Source organism: Lolium rigidum, chromosome 1 (assembly GCF_022539505.1).
Source record: "Lolium rigidum isolate FL_2022 chromosome 1, APGP_CSIRO_Lrig_0.1, whole genome shotgun sequence".
NCBI lineage: Eukaryota > Viridiplantae > Streptophyta > Magnoliopsida > Poales > Poaceae > Lolium > Lolium rigidum.
The window spans coordinates 21,084,063-21,108,368 of NC_061508.1; the positions used below are offsets into that span (position 1 = coordinate 21,084,063).

At 45.1% G+C, this 24,306-nt stretch overlaps 2 protein-coding genes across 2 annotated transcripts; one reads left to right on the forward strand and one right to left on the reverse strand.

Annotated features, from left to right (window-relative positions):
* Window positions 1-14,039: 14,039 nt before the first annotated feature.
* Window positions 14,040-16,297, reverse strand: LOC124685030 (oxygen-dependent coproporphyrinogen-III oxidase, chloroplastic-like). Its single transcript, XM_047219304.1, has 8 exons — window positions 15,893-16,297; window positions 15,651-15,726; window positions 15,474-15,568; window positions 15,252-15,335; window positions 14,971-15,058; window positions 14,727-14,851; window positions 14,546-14,644; window positions 14,040-14,321 (listed from the first exon to the last, which is right to left on the reverse strand). Exons 1-8 carry the CDS (start codon window positions 16,280-16,282, stop codon window positions 14,253-14,255), a joined length of 1,026 nt encoding a protein of 341 aa, XP_047075260.1. The 5' UTR covers window positions 16,283-16,297; the 3' UTR covers window positions 14,040-14,252.
* Window positions 16,298-16,369: 72 nt separating this feature from the next.
* Window positions 16,370-19,412, forward strand: LOC124685031 (methionine aminopeptidase 1B, chloroplastic-like). The gene is made up of 10 exons (XM_047219305.1): window positions 16,370-16,478; window positions 16,555-16,636; window positions 16,766-17,003; window positions 17,154-17,315; window positions 17,417-17,458; window positions 17,534-17,605; window positions 17,684-17,763; window positions 18,172-18,266; window positions 18,401-18,448; window positions 18,549-19,412. Exons 1-10 carry the CDS (start codon window positions 16,427-16,429, stop codon window positions 18,692-18,694), a joined length of 1,017 nt encoding a protein of 338 aa, XP_047075261.1. The 5' UTR covers window positions 16,370-16,426; the 3' UTR covers window positions 18,695-19,412.
* The last annotated feature ends 4,894 nt before the right edge of the window (window positions 19,413-24,306 follow it).

Below are 24,306 nucleotides of genomic sequence, written 5' to 3' on the forward strand. Positions count from 1 at the left end.
CAGCGACGATGAGCCAGCCGGGAGTAGCGCCGACAGCGGCGACGACGGCGACGACGAGGGCAGCGACGGCCCATAGATAGGACCCTTAGCATAGGATCAGTAGTAGTAGATGGGGCAATGTATCCCCTGGTACTTCCTTTTGAGAGCAATCAGCTTTTATGTAAGGAATCCGATTATTAATGAAAAATTCTCTTTAACTTGATTTTGCCGATTTCCTTTATGCTAATTTAGCCGATTTCCCCTCATACTGACTTTGCCGATTGTCAACTTGATCAATGCTCAATGAGCCGATGGCAACGCATCGGTCCCTCACAATCTATCCTTCATCTCTTCGACTGATGACTTTGAGATCTGGTGGACAATGTGGAAGATCCATGCCTTCAGGAGAGCCCTAGGACCGTTGCTGAAACAATTTGACGCTGAAGCTGATACTTCCGCAGAACAGGTACCACTTGTTCGCAGATTTCCTTGCGATAGTTTCCAGTGGTGCTTTATAACCCTGCTCTGTTTCTTTGCAGCAACAAGATGGCCCAGAGCCTGTCAACGATGATGGATCCCCCTTCAAGTTCCTCCCACCAGCTCCAGTGGTCCTCTTCTGCAAGAACTCACCACCTTTTAAAAGGGTTGTGATGCAGAGCCAGCTGATTCCCATAAAATCGGCTCCCTAGAGTAAAGATTCTTCAGGGTCAGCTGCCCCCCGAGCCTCAGTCAGGGCGAGAACAGCAGCGAGAAAAGTAGCTGCCAGGAAAACTTTGAAGGGCAAAAACCCTGCACCAGCTCCAGAAGCTTATATGTAGGCTGTTCTATACCCCATCTCGTTCCACTCATCCTTCTAGGCTTTTATAGCATGTCAGGGTCCATTAATCCTGCTCTTGTAGACCTCTACTGAAGACAATACCAGCGAGGAGACGCAGTCCAGCCGACGAGGCTCAAGCTTGGGCACCTCTGAGGACACTACCACGCAAAAACAGCCAGATGTGCCACCATCGGCTCCCAAGAAAAGGTCAGCCCCTGAAACTGCTGCCCTTCGAGCTCCCATCAAAACAGGGCAAGGAAGCGTACGCACCAAGAGTCAAATGTAACAGCTCTCAAATGTAACAACTCTCCAACTCCTCCTAGCTTAGTTCTTGTGCTTTGCTGCCCAGATCGGCTCACCATCCTTTTTTGCAGACTGATGAAACTTCCAGTGGGGGATGTCGAGGAAGTTCTGATGCCCTCCACAACTCTGGCGGTAACAACCTCCACAGGTGACATCGACCAAGTTGCCACCTTGGCCAAACCCCAGGCAGAGATGCCACAGCCGATTGCTTCGTCATCGGCTGTTCCCATGGTCATAGGAGAGGTATGCTCCCTTTGTTGGGCTTGCCCTTACCCTGATCTGCAGACTTATGCTGCTTTTGTTGTTTGTCGTGGCTGTGATCTCTCGAGCTTGTCTGTCGTTTGACCCTGAATCTATCGAGCCGGACCACTCCACAGCACATGATGAACCGAACTCCGGCGTCACCGCTGACCAACTCCAATGCCTCAAAGTTCTGCCTTCTTCACCCATTGAGATATTAGTCGAAAACCCTGAGGAGGTGAAGAACACTCTTGAAGAAATCCAGCCTCACGTCCCAGTGACGCTGCAGTTGAAGCTCTGGCCAGTTGGCAAGGATAATGACGACAAGGCCGAGATCGCAGAGGTGGATCACGTCCGTGCTGGTGTACTCCACGCCTTAGAAACTTTCCTTCAGTAGGGCCTGCGCATGTGGCAGTTTGTGCTTGTAATTCTAGAGTCGATGGCTGTGCCTCGGCTTTTTATACTCTGAAGTCGATGCCTGTGCATCGGCTGTGACTTGCATACTGTCGTCTTCGCATCTTTTCTCAAGTCGATGTCTGTGCATCGGCTGTGATTTTTTTTTACTGGCCGATTTTTCTATCGGCCCCCAATATTTCACTGCACATGTATCGCACATGTTCATCTGATTAGGTGCCCCCCGAGCCGAATCTGTCAGGTAACTGCAGATATCGGCTCTATAGTTAGCCAAAGCGCTGTATTTGGACATCGGCTCCATCATGATCAATGTTGACTTCTTCCAGCTCGTCAGCCGACGTAAACCTGTATCCCCGCTTTCCGCCGCCCGTTAGATCGACGTTGAACACGGGCAGAACGTGTGGTGAGGATAATTTTGGCCGATTGCTGGAATCGGCCTCCATGTTGATCGAATTGCTCCATGAAGGTTTACATCTTGGTCTTGCTTCAGTATAACTACGTGACATGCTCGAGATGAGAGTATCCCTTTTTATTTCTTGGGGCCGATCACGAGGATCGGCCTTGCCATGTTAGTCCACAGGTTTTGCTCTTGTTACACGGACAGGCCGGTGGATAAGACCAGCCTCACCCCGTTTTTTGTCACGTCGATGCGCTCGCAGTCATCCAAAGTGATGCCTGAGAGTGGCTCTTGGCCTGCCGTCTCCCAAACGTTCATGCCAGCCGTTGAAATCTCGGCTGAGTCATCTGCGTGGACGACCTCTACTTCGTCTCCATCCCACTGTATTAAACATTGGTGCATCGTGGATGGGGTGCAACAGATTGGCGTGGATCCAATCTCTCCCTAGCGGGACGACATAGGTGCTCTTGCTGTCGACAATGAAGAACGTCGTAGGGATGGTTTTTCTTCCTACGGTCAGATCCACGTTCAGAACACCTTGCGATTCAGATGCTTGGCCGTTGAAATCGCTCAGTGTAACGTTGTTCTTGATCAGATCCGAGCTAGAGCGTCCTAACCGACGTAGCATGGAGTACGGCATAATGTTGACTGCCGCTCCGGTGTCCACCAGCATCTTGTTGACAGGCTGCCCATTGATATAACCTCGTAGGTACAGGGCCTTCAGGTGTCTGTAGCTTCTTTCTCGTGGCTTCTCAAAGACAACTGGCCGTGGGCCGCAGTCAAGTTGTGCCACGAGTGCTTCGTCTAATCCTGGAGCACTAAACTCCGCTGGAAGGATGAACACCATGTTTGTGCCAGCCGATGTCTCATCATCGGCTTTCCTTTGTTTGGGGCGCCACTCTTTCTTTTGTGGCCGACCTTCTTCGTCCATAGTTCGCTGAATTTTCGCGGCCGGATCAGGCCGCGCCTTCCTTAACGTGTGCGGGTATAACCTTTCGGCTTCCTCCAAACCACGTAGCCGCTGAACCCTACGCTTTTGGGAACGGCTGAGTCCATCGTGGGCACCACCTTGGCCGGTGGTACTTATCTTCTTCTTCTCCATCGTCGTCTTCTAACTCCTCGAGATCTTCCACCCGAGAGGACTCGGCGTACTTGTTCCGAGATGGGAGCGGCCCTAGACGTTTGAATACCGACACGTCTCCCGCACCCTTCTTCTTCTCTCTACATTTCGGGCGCTCACCGATTGTAGGCAATCGGCTCATTCCTGAATCCCAACAGTGTCTGAAGAAGGGACAGTCCCAGTGCCTATCCACGTCGTCTTGTTCTCTTGATTTCTCCTTGGCATGGCGCTCATATCTCTCCTCGTTGCGATCATGCCGGCGGTCTCTCCTGGCGTCTCTGCTAGCCAGACGATCCCTTTCGTCGTCGTCGTCATATCGCCGGCGTTGGTCGTATTGACTCACGTATTTGTTGAGGAGGTGATCACAGAGGGGTCGCTGATACCGCACATTCTTCACTTCTCCCTCTGTGACGTAGCGCTTGCCATCTTGCCGGGGCCGATCGCGTGGGACGGCTTCCTCTTTGTCCTTGCTATGAGAGCAGCTGCCCTCGTCTCTGTCCTTACCAGAGTGGTGCCCAGGTCCTACCATGTTGATGCTGAACGAGAAACCTGGCTGGCACCTCCCAGGGTAAGTACACTCCACCATGTTAACGGCGGGGAAGGGGTGCGTGTCGACTTTCATGGCGTACTGGCTAAAAATTAGCCGCCCTTGTTCTATCGCCATTTGGATCCGCCGACGCCACACCTCGCAGTCGTTGGTGGTATGGGTGAACGTGTTATGCCACTTGCAAGTATGGCTTTCCGTTCAGCTCCCGTGCCGTGGGGATTTTGTGGCCTTCGGGTAACCTTAGTCGCTTCTCCTTAAGTAAGAGGTCGAAAATTTGCTCAGCTTTGGTCACGTCGAATTCAAACCCTCTTGGAGGACCTTGTGGCTTAACCCACTTGCAGGACACGGGGCTTGCCCCCGAGTCCATTCAGCCACCGCTACCTCTTGATCTCCCGCGAGCCTTCATCTTCCTCCGCCTCAACCAGGACCACCGCACGCTTGAATTTATCCCGGTACACCTCCGGGTGGCGCTGTTTATATAATGACAGCTTCGCACCATATGCGCCGTTGAAGGGTACTCGCTTGGGAGGCCACATCCTTGATCGGTGATGCAAGACCCACCACCGCCAACTCGATCGCTTCTTTTTCAGCTCATACGAGCCGAATAGCATCGGTTCCTAACGATCCCGAAGCGCTGGATGTATTCCGACACCGTTTCTCCGCGCTTCGTCGCACTTGTGCTAGATCGGCAATGCCGGGCTCGGAAGACTCGAGTGATACCGCAGGTGGAACTGTTCTTCCAACTGTTTCCAAGTCCGGATTGAGTCTGGTGGCAGCGATGTGTACCACCCAAAGGCCGATCCTGTGAGGGATAGTGCGAAGAACCTCACACGTAGATCATCTGACGCTGAGATCGTGCCCAGCTGCGCCAAATATCGGCTCACATGCTCGATTGAGCTGGAGCCATCCGACCCACTAAACTTGGAGAATTCGGGGAGCCGATATTTGGGTGGTAGTGGGATCAAATCGTACTCGTTGGGGTACGGCTTGGAATAGCCGATTGCCCTCCTTTTCGGCACCATGCCGAACTGGTCTCTCAAGATTGTACTGATCTGATCCGCGGTGATGGCTGCAGGAGTCGAACCCCGAAGATTCGCTGGAGTGGTATACTTAGCCAGCCACGCTTGCTTCTCAAGCTCCGAGCCAACCTGCAGGAGTTGAGCTCCGGAGGTTCGTCGGAGTGGCATACTTAGCTAGCCACGTCCGCTTCTCAAGATCCGTTCCGAAGTTCCTCCTGCTGTTCTAGAAGTCCCTGCTGTTGCAGTCTGGTTTGAGAGTACCCAGCTGCTGCAGTCTGGCACGTATGTGCACGTGTATCCGTGAGGGATCTCCTTAGGCGCCTCATACAAGAACCGGTAATCACTAGGGTCACCACCGATCTTGTAGACGACGTATGCCGGTGAACTCGGCACCTCTGGTGCTGCCAACGCGAACGGCAGCGGCGGTCGGGACTGGAGTGGTATCTCTCCTTGGTGAGTCCCCAGAGCTGGTCCTGACGGAGAATACTGATGGCTCGTGATTTCCTGGATCACCCGAAGGGCGACACGCTCCAAAGTGTTCACCAGGCTCTCAGAATGGCGGTGCAGCGAATGAGCCACCATGAAATTAATCTCCTGACGCAGAGACCTGGTGCGTTCTTCCGAAGGGGTATACAGGTCCACTCCATCGAGCGCGCTTCGGTGAGAACCCCTTCCACCCGATGCGTGTGAGCGGGTTCTCCGGAAAGAGCCGATGAGGTCGGCTTCGAGGATAGCTTTGACCTCGTCATACTTCTTCTTGAGCTCCTCAGTCAGATCTTCGTACGTGACCGGAGTACCTTCCGCCATCTCAGATGTAGATGGCGATGCGGTTGATGTCGAAGATGGTCCCACCGGGCGTGCCAGAATGTGTTGCGGTCAGAAACCCACCGGCGAGCAGCGACGGGCAACACAAGAGAGCCGGGAGGCTTCCAAGACTGCGGCTGGCCCCGGTCCCTCGAGCGACGGCCCGCAAAGACTCGGCACGCACGTCCGATGCTCGGTGCAAGGGCGTGCCACCTGACCTATACCGATCGGGAAGGTGATGGATTTGCTTCGCTTAGTTTCCTGCATGGCATACACGTAAACATTAAATACGAGCCTCGATCGGCTCTCGAGTTGTCCCGTGAATCGGCTCAAGGAGCCGATCCACCCATGATTCGTACGAGGTGTACGATCACATGGTGGTCCCGCTTGATCGATATAAAGCTAAAACGACCTACTACGATTTAGGGTTTTCACCACATAATCGGAACATCCTACGCGTGATTGAGCCCGGCGGCCACGCACGGTGATCATAAACCGACCCTAGACAAGGCCTAAAAACCAACATGAAGTTGATCCCCGGAACATCCTGTCTAGGGCTAGCAAACTACACCCTACGTGCCATCGGATCCTTCAACCCGTTTGCAAGGCCTAACTATGCAGATATTAAACTAATCCTTGAAGAACAAGGAGCAATCATAACGGATCGGATCTACTAAACAATGATCAAGCGAGGTGCCGCCCTTACACCTAACATAGGCGTAAGGGCGGCTAGACGTCTAAGGGTTGCATGGACGAAAGCATGTAACACGACGGAACAATGCTAACCCTAACACATCTATGATAACTACGTTGCTCGCCATCAACAAGGCTTCAGCACGAGCAACGCATGAACAACGAATAAACGTTATCACCTAGATCGCAAGGCAGCATGATGCTTACCCGGAAGAAACCCTCGAAACAAGGGAGTTGGCGATGCGCCTAGATTGGTTTGTGATGAACGTGATTGTTGTTTATTTCATAAACCCTAGATACATATTTATAGTCCGTAGACTTTCTAACGTGAGAATAATTCCAACCGTGCACGAGCCAAACTCTATCTAACCGACACGTATCCTACTATATTTACAGATACACGGGCAAACTAGCCCAAACTTTGTATACAAGGCCGATTCATGTATTTCTTCCAGGTATATTCTTCAAGCCCATCTTAATCGCGGCCCACCTCTGATCCGGTCAAATTCTGGTGATAACAGCTTCATCTTCTGCCCAGCATGGCATGCTTTTTATTCATTTAGGACCTGGTTCTACTCAAGGACGGAGATAGGGGGCTCGTGCCCCCCCCACCCCACCCCCAGCTACATCTACAGGATGAATCCTACGAAATTGGTTTTACGGGTAGACGTGGCAATCAGCCAGAAGGAATCCACAAATCATGGAGGGACAGTGGAGTTACACCAATCAATTATCCCCACGTCTGCCAGTAAGGATCATCCGCAAGATTATTTCCGTAGGTCCAGCATCTGCCTCAGAAAGTGTCCATGGCTTCGAAAATGTGCATTAAAGACAACATTATGACAAGTGATATAACATATGCACTGACATAGTGCCGAGGTGATACGAACAGTGCCGGTTGCAGCACGTGCATCGATGAGGCTCTCCAGGATGCACATTCATCATCTATGAGCCGCACTATTCAGCTTTCTGGCAGTTGGTCATCTCTGGTGAATACATAAGTTCATGGCGAGATGTTTGAATTAGGTTTTGGTGCACTCAATACTTAAAAATACTTATTAGTAAAGGAAAAAAATACAAGGTTTAAAAGGAAATAATTCGAGTATTTTGGCCTCCAGATAATGATGTTTTGTGTTCCACCGCCCAAAATAGAATGTTGGCAAGTTTCGACCAGTGGTGCGGCAAGCATGTAAACCAATAGGTTTGAAAGGTTTGTCACTGTATTTGAGGAGATGGACATATATGGAAACAACTAACACTTATGGCCTGACACTATCTACACGGGGGTGTACACGTTTTTATCAGCGGGGCGATGCAGCAGATTCCGACATTCACTTCCAGCACACCGAGAGGTAAGCTAAGCTAGCAACGCGAGATAACCTTAAAAAATACTTTTAGCAAGTTCAAGCTTAAATTTTCAGTAACACATATACTGCTGGATATAGGATAGTATGGGTGCGGTTGTAGGAGTGTATGTTGCTGTAATAGTGATCATTTTGTCACTACTCGCCTTGTAATAGTGATCATTTTTTCACTACTCTCCTGACGTGAGGAATTATCAATATCGTAAAGATATCAATGATATTCAGCCTCTGCACCAACAAAATTCTCGAAGACATCAAGGATGCACATAGCCAAAGAAAAAAAAATTATGCCACGGTGATCAATCACTCACGTCAGGGGCATTCTAACCACCACCAAGTATAACACCTGGATTACAAAAGAGGTTCTCCGAAAGCGATGCCTCCAAGAAGGGGAACAATGCATAAGACTTGTTGTCGCCCAATCAAAAAAATTAGGTTTTCACCTTGAAGAAAGTCCGAGTTCATAAAAACAATGTCTTCAACAAGGTCATTGCAAGGTACAATCATTGAGGGTAATACCTTGGGTTTTCACCATTAAAATCGATATTTGGTACTCGAGGAGCATCACCAAAAATTCCGAACTGTGGAAGCAGGTAAAAAAAAACATGTTCATTTATCTAGCTGGGAGTCATGACCATCAAAACCAGGGGTTGAGGCAAAGATGGAAACATAAGGGGAGTTGATGAAATTAATCTGCACTTAAGTGGGTCCCACTAAGGTAATCTTCATATAAGAGGACATTTAGTATCATCTAAAACATGCAATTTCCTTTCTTCATCATGTGAATTATGTGTTTCAGTCCAATGTAGTACCATGATGAGGTGATGAAAGGCAGTAAAGTACGTGGAGTAAGCTTAAAACCCAGTAGCACGCGGAGCAAACTACCATATAGCTCTGCAAACATGAATACGACATAATCCAGATGCTGCTATCAGCTGTCTGGATGTAGTTCTAAAATCATCATAACTGGGATTCTGAATAAGTTTTACCTAAAAATAGGACTCGGAACATTTTGTGGGTGGATCTTTCTTACAATAACTTATTACTATTACCTTACTATGCCAACTATGTGTTTTTCAGAAAATGGCAAGTTAAGAGGAGAGAAAAGTTACAAGCCATTCATCATGTGGTAAAGCGGAATCTTTGGTGGAGAGATCCAAATTGGGTGATAAAGTTTAAAATGTATTGAATGACCCTATTGGCGTTCATCCTCTTTGGTGCAAAATTTTCATAACTCTCTTTTGTAGCTCATTTTGAAAATGTATTTTCTTCAAAAAAAAATACTAGTAAATGTTCCTTTAAAGATGTACATGCAACTATCTGGAGCTAGATGATTATGCTCTTTGAGAATATGTTCTTAGCTTGTCATTCCTACCTGCCAAAAGGAAACTAGAAAACTGTATCGAATTTGCAGTTTGAAGTAAACGCGAGAGTTTTGGAGGATAGGAAACGAGATGGATTCAATATTTCAATGCTTCTCTTGCCAGGTTTATTGTTTTGCGGCAGTAGTAAAGGTCTCACGTGACTTGATGGTTTTTATTTCCAGAAACAAGAATGCGTATTTTTCATTTAGATAAATTAAGCGAACACATAGTTTACCTAGCTTGACAAGCTCACTGTAGAAAATCACACCATATACACAAAATCTACACGCAGAAGACACTTCAAAATAAAGGGCGACGCTGAGCGTCGGCCGACTGAAAAAGAGAGAAAAATCGGTCGTTCTCCGCTCCGTCCAATCGAGATCCGACGTCCAGAATCAACCGTAATGTATCTTTTAAGTTTTGCCCCCTATTTTTTGGAAACTCAACCCGCAGTCCTTCTCTTCCCCAGTTAAACTGAAAAGTTATATCCCTTTGGGCCGGACATCCTCAATATTTACAACAAAAATGCCACCCGACGACAGATCTGAGTCATAACGAGTATTACAACAAAATCCTCACCCCGCTTACAAAAAAAATATACTATTACAACAAAATATTCACAACAAAATTTCAAAATGTAAATGTTATAAAAAGTGGATAATTAACAACTACTTTTCTACATGTTGGTTTACAACAAAAATTGACAACAATTACAATAAAAAATCAAAAGCTATAACAACAAAAAACATGTGTTCGTGACTGAAAAAATTGGTTAAACAATAACACATTTTCTATATATTTAATTACAATAAAAATCGCCAACTATTTTACCAAAAATTATAGTCGATTACAACAAAACAATTTATGGCAAACGCCTAAGTAAACATTACAAGATCTCTGACGTGCTTTCTTTATAAATTTTATACGCAATTGTTACAAAACTAACGAACGTATACAACATCTCTACGTGCGACATGACGAAGCTAGAACGGCGCTGGCTGCTTTGATTGCATGGACTGTGCTGGCTACTTTGCTTGCATGGGCTAAAATCACAGTAAAAAGTGTTTATGGGCTAATGGGCCTATCCGAACACGGGGCGGAGCGGGGCGAGCCGCGCTGAAACAGCACGACCGATCTTTCCCCCCCGGATCGGTCGGCTGACAACAAGCGTTTTCCCAAAATAAAGTCAGGTATTAACACACACAAAAAAAACAATTCCAATCAATCAGATTCATTCCTTTGGCTTGATGCATGTGTCCAGAAGTTTCCATTCTTGAGTCCCTTATTCTGGTTTATGCACACAAATGGAAATGAGCAAACTTAGCAAATGCTAATGTTGTTAAATGCCAAGGGAGGAAATCAGATCAGCGGCGCTGGCCAGAGATAAGTTCACAGGGCATCACAGTCCACGAGAGCAAGTTGGCCTATTTTTCTTCAGGAGCAAACCCAGGAAGATGGACTCTGTCCACACCACACGGATTCGCGCGAGGAAACTGACACGGATTTGCGTAAGGAAACTCACACAGATTCACAGGTTGAGGAAACTCACACAGATTCACAGGTTGCTGCATCCAGAATAAGACACGGACACACCTTCTTTATATTTGTTGTATTTTAAACCAGGCTTGTGCTTCCATAGATCCACAAGCCTCAAAACAGTGTAAACCTCCGAAGGGTATCAACGTATCGTTGTATCGTTTAATCTCAATCATCCTACTTCTAATCTTGAACAGTTATCCAGTTTGCGATACCCAAGGTGCTCGATATCATAACATAATTATTTTCATAGGGAGTGCTATCACACGGAAACAGCTTGAGCAATCATTCTTCGTGTGAGTAAGCGTTATTATAATCGTGTGACCGAGAGAGAGCAACTATGAGCTCCCCCTTTAAATAGCAAGACCGGACATCTCGAATTGTCGCTTTCAGTTTTGAAATGAAAAAAAAAAACTCTGCTGCGTGGATGTCTTCAAAATCCACAACTACACTAAGATATAGGAGGAGAACAAAAAATCTCATCCGTAGGAGATGTGTATTCAGCTTCCAAGAGGCCTTAATGGTCAATGGCATCGAAACTCAACCTGAAGTTCTTCACGGTGGCGTTCTTCCTCGGTGTTGTGGTAAGAGCATGATCCGCAGTACTAGGTATATGTTCATAGAGAAGGGTGGCAGGACAGGGGCATGCAACCATGCCACAGGCGAGACAACACAAATAGGCTTTTGTAGAATTGTAGGTGATCCCACCGTGGATGCTTCTTTGTAGGACGGCATTTCATTGATGTAAATTGGATGCGAGGGTACCAATATGGCAAACAAAAGAAGGCAAAATCATCTCACGTCATGAAACTCATAGAAACACGTCCACTCCTTTGTATCTAGTATTTCCTAGAGTACAATGCAGAAAAAAAATCACAGCAGAAATAATGTACATCGTTGGCGACTTACAAATGAGTCCGAGCAAAACTAAATCATTCCATTTGCTTGTTACACAAATGACTCCCATGAAGAATTCTTATTTTGTTCGAGTGTTTGTCTTTCAGTGAATGCATGAAAGATAACAGTTATCCTTTAAGACCAATGAGCAAATTGTTTATATATGCATCAATTTTGAAGTACATATTCTTTGGTCATGCACTAGCCAGAGGATGCCGCGAAAAGGGTTTGAATTTGAGGATCATCGAGAAATCCGAAAAAAATTTAGTTAAAAGTGTCAAAAGGAGCTCTTTCTTTATATACATACATGCTGCCCCTTTTATGCGTATATATGTTCATGTAATAAGAACATATTTGCATGTGTCAATTATTTCGTTTTATAAATATTCGAAAACTCGTCTTGTTTTCACCCTGGAGTATGTGCCCCCGCCCGAAAAATTATATTCCCTCAGCAAGACCTCAAATATACATCATGCAAAACCAGTTTTGATAGAAATGCTACCAGTCTATCACACTAAAGCAGCTAAAGGATTTGAGGTGTGAGTCAACAGTCATCTATTATGTGACTCAACGACCAAATATATGTTCTGCTGCCCTTTAAATACCTAAGAATATCACAAATTTCTTCTTTCAGAATGAAAAGGTTAGTTATATGTACTAGGAGTATTTGTTATGAATCCGCCAACAATACTGAGATATAGGAGTAGAACAAAACAAAGGTTTTCTGAACTTTCTCAAGTTCGTCGTAAATGCGGTTTCTTTGATGCATATATTGGTTATCCTAGGCAGCTGGCGTTTTCGTTTCGCATACGAAAACAAGATACTCGTAGCACAATCAGCAAATCGAAAAGCAGTTGCCCATTCTCGGACCAGCTGATTGAGTGTTCAGGGTGTGGACCTATTGCTCTGCAGATTTCACACCATGCACCAAACAAGACCGACAACTGACTGTACCGGCCCAAGTCAAGAGCTTCAGCCATGCAAGGACTGCATTGCTTACCATCATCTATCTTGTTCTACTTCAGTTTTACTCGTATTCACTATTTGGGTATGATTAACGAGTATGAGTGTCAGAGTGTGAAACAAATGTTCTTTGGAACATGAAATGAACATACATTTAAAATAAATGTTGTCTAGGTTTGGCACCAGCCATATCACTTTCTTTTGTGGGGGAAAAAGAGAACTTTATGGTAAGGCTAAGTACAATGAAAATCCATGACACAGACCCCAGCCAAACCATGGTCATGTTCTGTCTTTTCCCAAAGGCCAATCTCGCCAGTTCATGAAAGAACTCTCTATCTCGACTGAGTGAGTTCCTGACTTCATTAGATGATGCTTATTTCTCCTAGGCGTATATGGCTTCAGCACAGTCCAATTCTAGCCTAATCAGCTTGAATGTCCGTTGTAAAACTAGCCGTCTCTCAAGGTATCATCATACAAAAACAGTTCCACTGGTTGTTGCAAGTACTATCACAAAGAAATACTTGACATAACAATATCATGTGGCAGAGACCTTGGTACTAACCACACTGAAGTTGCTGTCAAATAGCAATGGAATGCTACACACCGCTTCTTTTATAATGACAGTAACTTATTTATCAATGAGAGAATGGTATTTGTCCTCAATCCATAGTAATGTTGAGGCATGGGAGGAGACCAAAACCAAGAATTTCTGAAACTTCATCGTTACCTCATATCACCAACTTGCGAAAGAAAATGTTTTTTCTCTGAGGAAATCCCAATTGGTAGCAGTAGATCAAAGAAGACACCAACAAGATGGTCATAACTTAAATGGACCTGGTTGAGTCTACCGCACTGGGTATGGTGGTCAGCCAGGAGTGCCATCAATTTACGAGAAGTTTCTCTTCCATAACCTGCATTTTTTGTCCATGAGAAGCAAAACTATTTTGCCCATGTTCTAGCTAGATCAGGACATGTTTGCCATCTTGGTTCTTACGTTGGTGGATGGCGTAACCCTAATTGAGTAATAAAGTTTATGTAAAGGAAGTGGGACTGTGCAAAGTCATAAACAACAAACCTAATGAACAGAATATTTATATTTACTGGTGGATGAAAGGGAAATCATTTGCCAAAACCAAAAGAGAGGAAGAGGCGACCTAACCAATATGAGCCACTACCGATGTCAGATTCTTCGGATAGCATTAGACATTAGTGGAACGCTACGTTGGTAGGGGAAATATTTATTTTCTCTATTTGAAGCAGTTAATAATAAATATATCCTGAAAAGATTGCAGTCATTCGAAGGTGCTCTGTGATGCTGGTATACTATTTCTTTAGAGAAGTATGTTAGAAAGTGTATTGGCAGTTAAATTAGAGAACATGTAATTGCTTGTAAGTTGTAACGATATTAAATTGTTTTCTCGAAGCATTGTTACTGTGCATGCTAAAAGCCTATATAGGGAATCTTGCAGCTATGGCAATGCACCAGTTAAATGTACTCGACGTTCTAATCTAAAGGAAATAAGATAAGTTCAATATTTAAATGGTTCTCTTGTCAGTTTCTTGTGTTACAGCAGTAAAGGCCTCACTTGAACAGATGGATTTTATTTTCAGAAACAAGAATAAATATTTTTCGTTTAGACAAATTACACAAACACGTATTTCACCAAGCTTGAAAAACTCTAAAGCTTACTACAGAAAATCACACCAAATACGCAAAATCTACGCATAGAAGACACTTCAAAATAAAGTCAGGTATTAGCAAATAAAAAAATAAAGAACAAGCACTTCCAACCAATCAGATCCACTCCTTTGGATTGATGCACGTATCAAGAAGTTTCCATTCTTCAGTCCCTTCTTCCGGTTTCTGCAAACAAATGGCATGCGGGCAAACTTGACAAAAATTCTAATGCTGTAACAAAATTACCTGTCACAATAAAAAAATGCATCCTAGCACGCTATGAATCTATCCCTTACTGTTTCAAATGAATATTTCCAAACTATTCAAAATTGGAAGTCTTAAAACTGTAAGAACTCAAAACCATACTGTTTTTCAAACTTTGATAACAGTAACAGAGCATATCAACTTACATGATCATACTCCCACCGTGCGGTCAGAGGAAGGGAAACAAGGATACTCTCGATCCTTCCTCCAGTCTTCAGGCCAAATGTGGTGCCACGATCATAGACCTTCGCAATAAGCAAAAATTTAAAGCCAGAATAAAGCTAACACTGACAAGCATGAGGATTGTGGTTATATGGAAGCACTTACAAGGTTGAATTCCACATACCGACCTCTCCGTAGCTGCTGCCATGCCCTGTGTTTTTCTGTAAATTGAGTATCTTTCCGGCGTTCTATGATGGGGATGTATGCAGGAATTACAGACTCTGCACACTCTGCAGCCAAGGAAGGAATGTGTCTTAGGCATAGAAATGCTGAATATATATTTGGATTCAAATTAAGCAATGCGACATGGTATAAAAAGATCCAAATCCAGAGTTGCATCCGGTGATACCTGTAACGAAATCAAGGAGCGTTTCTTGATCACGATCACTGAGATCATCAAAGAATATTCCGCCCACCCCACGGCATTCACCACGATGCTGTAGTCACAGACAAGTAATCATCTCCCTGATATTCTCTTGAAAAACATGAGACTGTGCAGGACAATCTACGCATTGGAGGACTCTAATACGGAGTAGCACTTTTCATCTGTCTGGTCATGTTAGCCACTTTTGCATTGTACAGACCAATCACCCAGAAAAACAAACCAAATGAACATTTAAACAAACTGACCTTGATATGAAAGTAGTCATCACACCATTTCTTGAATTTTGGGTAAAAAGTTGGATCAAACTTATCGCATGCTTGTTTCTGAACCTGAAAGCGCACAACAAAACCTAAGCAAGTTACCGAACAAACAGGGCATACAAGAACAAAGAAATGCCAAATAGCATTGGATTATAGCTAGGTTTGCTAAAATAATGGCACAAGAAAAACAGGAGCATGTTGACATACGCCATGAAAATGCTTGATATCCTCTTCGATGATGTAAGATGGCGTCAAGTCCGTACCGCCTCCAAACCACCATTGTCTGGGTGCCCCAGGAGTATCTGAAGGAATAATCTCCAAATTTTACTTGAGTTCAACTTAGACACAAGTTCCACTTGTTTCACTTTTCAGCATAGGTGGTACCTTGTGATGCCTCTGTCTCGAAATATCGGTAATTGAAATGCATTGTTGGTGCAAAGGGGTTGTTTGGATGGATAACCTGTAAACCAGAAGCCAAAACAAGAACAGTACTGTTACTCAAGCAATTATACATCACATACACTAGAATTTGATAGAAAATTAGTGATGTTAGTAGTAATTTATAATGCAGAAATGGTGGTCCAACAGACTGTTGGAACATGTAACTCAGACGATCGGACTCTCACCGAGCTAACGCCGGCGGCGAAGAAGGGCACGGGCCCGGCCTTCTCCGTGCCCGCCGCCGCGTCGGGCCTCGCCGCGCGGTACGCTTCGGGGGGCATTACGCCGTAGACGACGGAAACGTTCACGGCGGCCTTCTCGAACACCCGTCCACCCTGCAGCACGCGGCTGATGCCGCCGCCGCCGCCCGGGCGAGTCCACGCGTCCTCCCGGAACACCCCACCGCCGACGCCGACGCCGCCGCTGCCCTCCTCAACCGCCTCGAGCGCCGCGCACACCTCCGCTTGCACCCGCCGGATCAAGCGCTCGAACCGCGCGCGCGCTGGCGACGACGAATCCTCCTCCCCGCGGAGGAAGGTCGGCGGCGGCGCGCTCTGCGGCGTCTCCTTCTCCATGGCACACTGCGGCGGTGTGAGAGCGAGATTTTAACGGGAGTCCGCCAGCCAGTACGCTCCCTCCACGTGTCCTCGTCTTATCTCCGACCACCTTGCCGCGATTGGCTGCTCCCCTTTGCGTCGACGGCTACGGGTATCCCGGCGATGGAGCTCCTCGCGTCATCTCCGCCGCCGCTGTTCCCCTGCCGGCGTTCAGGTCCGAGGGCGCTCTCGTCAGGAATCTCATACTTCCCACACCAAAATTCCCAATCTGATTGCAATCATCTTATCAGGTACTCTCCATAAGCATTTCCACGCGGTAGCACCAGGAATATCCTGCAGCTCTGGGGAGACCTGCAGAACGGCGATCTGCAGGTATACAATCTACTCCAATCTATGCTCTTCCTTGGTGCCATGGATCATGAATCTTGTTGGCAGAATCGTTTCTTTCCATTTTATTTGCCCCATGAATCATGAACACAATTGGTAACTGTTGCATTGAAGGGCTGCAGAGATCCATGGTCCCGAACAAGTAAAGGGAAGGGAACCACTAAGGCGCGGCACGGTCAGTCCGCGCCTCAAGGTGCCCGATCACATCCCCCGACCACCTTACGACGGCACCGATCAACTACCAGATGTAAATCCTGACCGGCAAATGCATGACAGTGAGAGCATTGTCCGTATGAGAGCCGCATGTAAGCTCGCTGCCCGGGTTCTTCAGTATGCAGGAACATTGGTGAAAGTAAGCATTTCACAAAGGCCGAATTCCTTCTCTTGGCAAACTTTGTGGCAATTTCTGTGTTTACTTTCTTATCTTACATGTCCTTAATGTTTTGTCATGGATTACTGATGTCAACTAATAGCAAATTATGATATCTCTGTGTTCCATCAGCCCTCCATGACGACAGATGAAATCGACAGGGAAGTTCATCGGATGATCATCGACGCCGGTGCTTACCCATCTCCCCTTGGATATGGTGGGTTCCCAAAGAGTGTCTGCACGTCAGTGAATGAGTGCATCTGCCATGGAATTCCTGATTCGCGCGCGTTAAGGGTCGAGAATCGCGATCCTTTCTTCTTCATTTGGTTGTCCATTTTCTAGCATCCCCATTGTCCTGAAAAAACAAAGCTTGCTGTTTTCTACTGATTTTGTAGGATGGGGACATCATCAACATTGATGTTACTGTCTACTTGAATGTACGTCCTACTGATTTTGTATGAGTAATCTGGCTATCCGCATAATTTGAGTTGTACTGTGACGTGTTGCTCCAGGGATACCATGGTGACACCTCAAGAACATATTTCTGTGGAGAGGTCGATGAACCTACTAAGCAGCTTGTGAAGGTCTGACTTGCTGATTCTTTTGGCTACCTCCAACCACAAGTTTCAGATAGTGACTGAAGAACTTGTCTGATGTAATAGGTCACTGAGGAGTGTATGCTGAGGGGCATATCAGCCTGCAAACATGGTGCTAGCTTCAAGACAATTGGAGAGAGAATAAGGTGTTGATCCCTCAGACCTTGGACAAAATCACAATAGTGTGAATTTTCTAATGCTTTTGGTAATTTCTATATAAACCAGTTCCTTTTTGTTTTACTTTGTTATAGATATATACTGTTATCAGACGCGCACATCATTTTTCATATCTCAGGGTCTCGATTTTTTTAAAAGAAAAACAAAGTTATCAGCATGTATGTTTTTCAGTAGCAGAGATTATCTTATCCAATGGTGTCGCGAGAAATTATATTTATTAAGCATGTGCATCTTCAGAAAGTGTCTAGATTCACGGTTTATATCAGATAATGATAACATTGCTTTCTTCAGACTGTGCTATAAGTATAAGTCGAATATAAGCAATTGAGTCATCAGTTCCCTGTAATTGTCTTGTTGGTGATTACTTTGGCTTTCAGTGAGCATGTCAACAAGTACGGCTACAGCGTGGATCCCTTTGTGGGGCATGGAGTTGGGACGATCTTCCATTCAGAACCCATCATATGGCACACTTGTAAGTAACCTGAACTGTTTCCACTGACGGTGATCATGGACTGGATAAAGACATTGATAGGGGAAAACAAGAAATCTTCAGCTATGCTCTAATAATCCTCACAAACTGCAACCAAACACGCGTTTTCTAAACAGATGATTACGAGCCAGGATTCATGGTTGCAGGCCAGACATTCACAATCGGTACGCTGCCGTGCTCGACACTTTGTCCTGTCTCTTGGTCTTCTTTCAAGATAATAGCGTAGCTGACTGGCGGTTTGGTTTGTGATTGTTCATCTTTCAGAGCCTACGTTGTCCATGGGGAGCACGCGGTGTGAAGTGTGGGACGACGGCTGGACCGCCATCACAGTGGACGGCAGCCTCAATGCACAATTCGAGCATACGGTGCTGGTCACGGTTGACGGCGCAGAGGTTCTCACCAAGTGTTAAAAGGATATTCGAATGGCGCGTATATGTCACTTGACGAGAAAGCATAGCAAGATTGAATCTGCAAAGCTCTCTGAAGCCCAACACGCCTTCTTTCTTTGGCCTAAACATCTTGTCCCAGCTTATCCAATGTATCTTCATCTCCTCACCCTTCTGAGCCCACAAGAACCTACCAATCCTCGTGGTCATATGGTTGCAAACGTCCTTTATTAGTTCGAAGCAAGACATGTCACAGACTCACAGTGTAGGCTTTGATCAATGTATCCTTACCGCTTTTGGATGAGATCCTTTCATTGTCCTTGAATCCTTTGCTGCATTCTATCTTGCAAATACATGAACGTACCTAAATACATTCTGCAAGCTTCAGTATCAATCTGCAAATACTGCAAGCACCCGGTCATGATCCCATTGTGGTGTACGCTGTCTGCCATTTCATATAAGTGAAGTACAGTTCCACAGATGATTTGTACTCTCCTCATAAGCTTTTAAGAGTATCGAAAAAAATGCTGGGAATAAATGTGTAATACTTGGGCTGGCTGACAAACTTGGATGCCTTGCAATATTCCATCTTCATCGACTTTATTCCACTGACAAGAGAATCCCTCCGCACACAAGAATAAGTAGAGGTGTCAAATTGTCAATGGATTACCTTGATGTATTCCTTATGAGGTATAATCAAATATGAACATGATCCATTCACCCGCACACAATATGTTACCATTGATATGCATTTCATGATGCTGAGCCATGTTCTTCCACATTGAGGTGTGTTGGCGTCCCACCATCAGCCTAAGACATCCAACACGTATCAACCATTGATCAACATGAGAAAACCCTAGCCACCATTGGTGGCTGTGAGGGTGGCTGTGTTTGAGAGCAAGCAAAACCAAGACATAACGTAGTTGTTGCGAGAGTGTGAGCGAACACCCTAGAACACCGCAACCAAGTGAAAAATAGGAAAAAAAAGGAGATGTGATTTCTGTCTTGATTTCTGATATCTAACCGATCTATCTTCAAATGGGTGTTTGGAGGCTCAAACGCTACTTGGATCAGCTCTAAACTTGGTGAGCTTGTTCCTTACTTTGAGTACTTTGATCTGGTTAGCTTATTTGAGATTTGAATCACTGGAAAATCAGATTTGAGAGCGGTTTTATTAGTTCAGACTACTGGAGTTTCAGCAAGAGTAGTTTTGGGAGACAATAGTTTGGGCAGGCAGATTGTGTCCCGTTGAGATTATTTTGGTATGTATGTTGGAAACTCATGTGTATGCTTCTCACCCCAAATTTGGTGCTGGTTGGATCCGTAGTTTAAGAGCAGTTTGTTGATTACCAAGGGCATAAAAAATGTGATATATTTGCCTTACCTCTGCTCTAAAACTTGTGTAGACCGACGGTTCACACCCGTGATTTTTCCCTCCACTAGGAGTCTAGGACCAACCAGGGCCAGCTAATGCAAATAAAAAGACAGTGTTTGCTTGCCTGGAAAATGAATGGATTGCACGAGTGCGGAACTTAAAGTACTCAGTCATCCAGATCTAAAGGAACACCCAATTGAGCGTTTCTTCGGAGCCATGCTTTTTTTAGGCTGAAAAGGGAGCCAACATTCCCATCGTAGTGCGGCTAGTACATAGCGCTTTGCAAGATGGTCTGTTTGGTTCACCTTTCTTTATCTCCTTCTCTAATAGGTTTTATTCTACACAACGATGGTTTGACTCAATATAAACTCCACATGAAAAATGTACACATCGATAACGTGATTCCATTCCTGCGATCGGCTCCTAGTTTCGTTAACTGCTAATTTCAATTTTGTGTTTATGCTTAGTGTTTTTTTTACCTATTTTATCAATTTGTCACAAATGGTCGATCCTTGAAAATTCATGTGACCACTAACTTCATCTCATCGTTCACATAACTCCCATGTTGCAATTTTTAAGTTCTAAGCTCATAGATGAATAGGTGATAAGTTCTTTATCTCCTTGATGTTAATACCTAGGTGGGCTTGCCTTGTGTACCACTATCTCATCTCTTGTTTCTTGTTAGTCCCCTGTTTCATGATGAGGTCTACATGAAAAGTATGTGGGTCGACGATGTGATTTCATTCCCACTATCGGTTCCTATTTTTCTTAGTTATAAATTTTTAATTTCATGGTTAAGTTTGGACTTTCTCAGATGAATTGCTTCAAATTTATGGTACACAGTCGACAATTAAACATTTCCTTTCGTCACTAGTTTCATCTCGTCGATCCACACAAGACTTATGTTTTTAGTTTTTAATTTCATCGGTCAAACTAAAAAGGTAAGTTCACCATACCAAGAACAAAGTGAGGACAATGTGGCAAAGGGGACACTAACCGATTGATACTTCTCGCCCAAAACCATCCCTGTTTACTGCCACAATGGTAGTTTTTGTACCATGTCCATCCCCCTAGTACCAGGCAAATTTCTCATCCCGACTAACCTATGACTACTACTCACAATGAAGAAATTATAGGTAGTATCATGCATTTCATGCAAAAGGCTAATGTGTCACTACAATTTATAATGAGAGAGATGGCACTGGTATCATAAGATATCATATGACACGTAAAGCTAAAAAAATTGATCATGTATTATAATTTTGTATTGAGATTCTACAAATCAATTAATATAAGAAGACTATGATAGTACAACATGATACCGTGGACCGAATTTTTGGCACATGGCGGTGTGCTATGCATCCTATAAACCCCAAAATTTCTGGTAATTTGAACTAGTGAAAAAATCAGATCCTCCTAGAAACACAAGATGATCAAATATTGTGATCGTATAAAATTATTTGGGCTCGAAATAATTCTTATGGTATCCTGGGCAGAAAAGGCAAGTTTATGATGAACATAGCGTGGATTTTGTCTTTTTAACCCGCGTACAATAATACTAATTTTCTCGCGAAATAATACTTGATCATCTTTGGTTTAAAAAAATGATTTTTAAAACCTTTATTTAAATTACCAAGATTTTTTTTTGGATGTACATGGTACTCGCCGCGTATTTTCCATGATACTGTGTATTATATAGATAGTATCATATATGTATGATACTGCTACACGTAACACGTGGATCTCAATGGCAATTGTGGCATACGTTACTGGTGGTTGGTCAACACCGACTTCCATGCCAAGCCCGAGCTCGAGAAGGCAATCGGAAATAAGGGAGCCGCATGCCGCTCTAGGCCGCATGGCTGGTTGAGAGGAACGAGGCGGTGTGAACCTGGGAGGATGCGACAGAGTATAGAGTAAAGCCACAATGGGAGAGAGCGGGGTTTTGCGATGGCCGAAAGAAGGGGCGGTGTTCGCATGAAAAGAGTGCAGCGATGAGGCGAGAATGTGAGAGGGACCGATGGAAGGAGCGGGGCTTGCGGTGGCTGAAGAGAAAGAGGGGCAATGAGGATCCGTGATAGTCGTGGTGGAATTTTAGAGTTGCACTCACCGTCTAATACGGTTCTAAAAAAGTTGACTGTCTAAGACCTTGGCCTCATAGATCAGATTTCTTAGTGGGGATTCACGGTTATCAGGTATGGGGAGCAGTACAGAGCGGTCTTACCCGCTGGGGAGAAGTTCGCCCTTGATAACTACGCGATGGAGACTAAACTTGTACCCGTCCCCTAATAGGGTTCGGGGAATGAGCCCCGTTGCCAAATTGAATCACAAGAGCGAACAAACACGGCGATCATGGTTCTGCCCTCTCTTTTTTCTGAGGGGTTCATACTTCTGCTCCAATGCAAGACAATGTGAGAACCAGTTTTTTTTTAACAGGGGTGTTTTGGAATATATTTTGAAATGCATGTTACACATATTTTAAATTTCAAAAAAATTGAAACAAAAAATTCGCACGTACATCTTCACGTGCTACATGCTCACAAAGTCGTTTCATAAAAAATGAACTTATCATGTGACGTGTGTAAAAAAGACAAAATCCAGTGCTGAAAACAATGCTTTTCACAGGACAAATTTTCTCTTTTTTACATAGGCTACAAAAAATATTATTTTTTCGTGAAACTTGACACATACACATATATTATTGAGATGTACATGTAGAATTTTTTGTCAAAATTTTTCCACACTTCGAAATATGTTTTGTTAGTAGAGGGAGCATACGCACCCAGGAGCCGAATTGAATTTCCGCATGTGAGAACCAGATAAAAAAGAAAATCATTCTCAAAAATCTACAACAACCCAACCAAGCTCCACTGGGCCAAGTGCCCAGAGAGCCCGAAAACAGCGCAAACAACCAAACCAAACACGGCACAAAAAAACAGAGACCCCCCTAAAAAAAAGTGGAGCAGAGAAGAAAGGAAAGATTGCCGCCAATTCCTCAAAATTCCTCAAAATGGAGCGGCGAAGGAAGGAAACCGCGCGCACCTTCCCGCTTTCCACCCCTCAAAACTTCCCCCAAAACCACACGCGCCTGCCGCCATCGCAGCCTCGTCCCCAGACCGCACGCGAAGGCGAAGCCACGACCCACGGCATCAACACGACCGCCGTCTCCTCCCCCTACTCCGCCGCCAGCCACGCCCACTGCCGCGCGCGGCGAGAGCCTGCAGGCCACCGCCTCATCCGCCGCCATCTGACTTGCCGGTGCGTTTCTCATTTCCCGCCCTCGCGGCCGTCTCCTTTTCCTCTCTACTGAGTCCGTGTTGGTTTGGATTTGTGGGTGCCGTGCGCCCGTCACTGTTATCGCCTGGGTGATTTTAATGAAGGCCTGTCACCTGCTCGACGAAATGCCGCGACTGAATCGGCAGCGAGCGTGGTTTGTTTCGGTCCGATCTGTCGATATGCTCGCAGGGAATGGGCGGGCAATGGAAAGGAATCAGGAATAGAGGGCCATGCGCCGTTGTTTTGTTTTGGTGGACCTTTTTGTGGTTAGATGACTACGCTAGATTAAGAGGGTGACTACTGACTGCACATGACTAACCATGCGGCTTTGAGTGGGGGGTGCCATCAGGTTTGCGTAGTTATGTACGGAGCATCGGATCCAGATGCCGGGGTTTCATCCCCTTTTCGAATTTTTTCTGTAGCCTCCCTAGTCCCTACATTGCCTCATTTGTTTTCGTAACTCAACCTGCGGGCATATGTTGTGCGCGGTACTAGTTTGGCACAATTACGAATGAAACTTATCACTGCTTCCTGTTGGTCTAGGCTAGAAGAGCATAGATGAAAGATGCACGTGTTATACCTTTTGAGCATTTATGCTGGGTGCTGTAGTGGTTTGGCTCAATTGTGGATGGAACTTACCACAGTTCATGTTGCTTTGGGCGAGAAGAGCGTAAAGGAAAGATACATGCCATGTACTTTTCTGGCATTTCAGTTGGTGTTCCCTTCACAGAATTTTTATACTAGTATATTTTGAGAACTTGAGAAGAAAACACTTAACATGGACAAACAGTGTAATGGTCTTAAAAGAAAACAGAAAATTGGGTGTTGCGCCTTTTGACATTTACTAGCTCCACATTTGATATTAGTTGAGCCTAGCCTAAATATATTTCATAGTGCCACATGATCATTCATTGCTAATTAAGCATGATTTGCACCTCTATTGGCATACTTATACAAGTTTAAGGACCCAATGACATGCCAATCA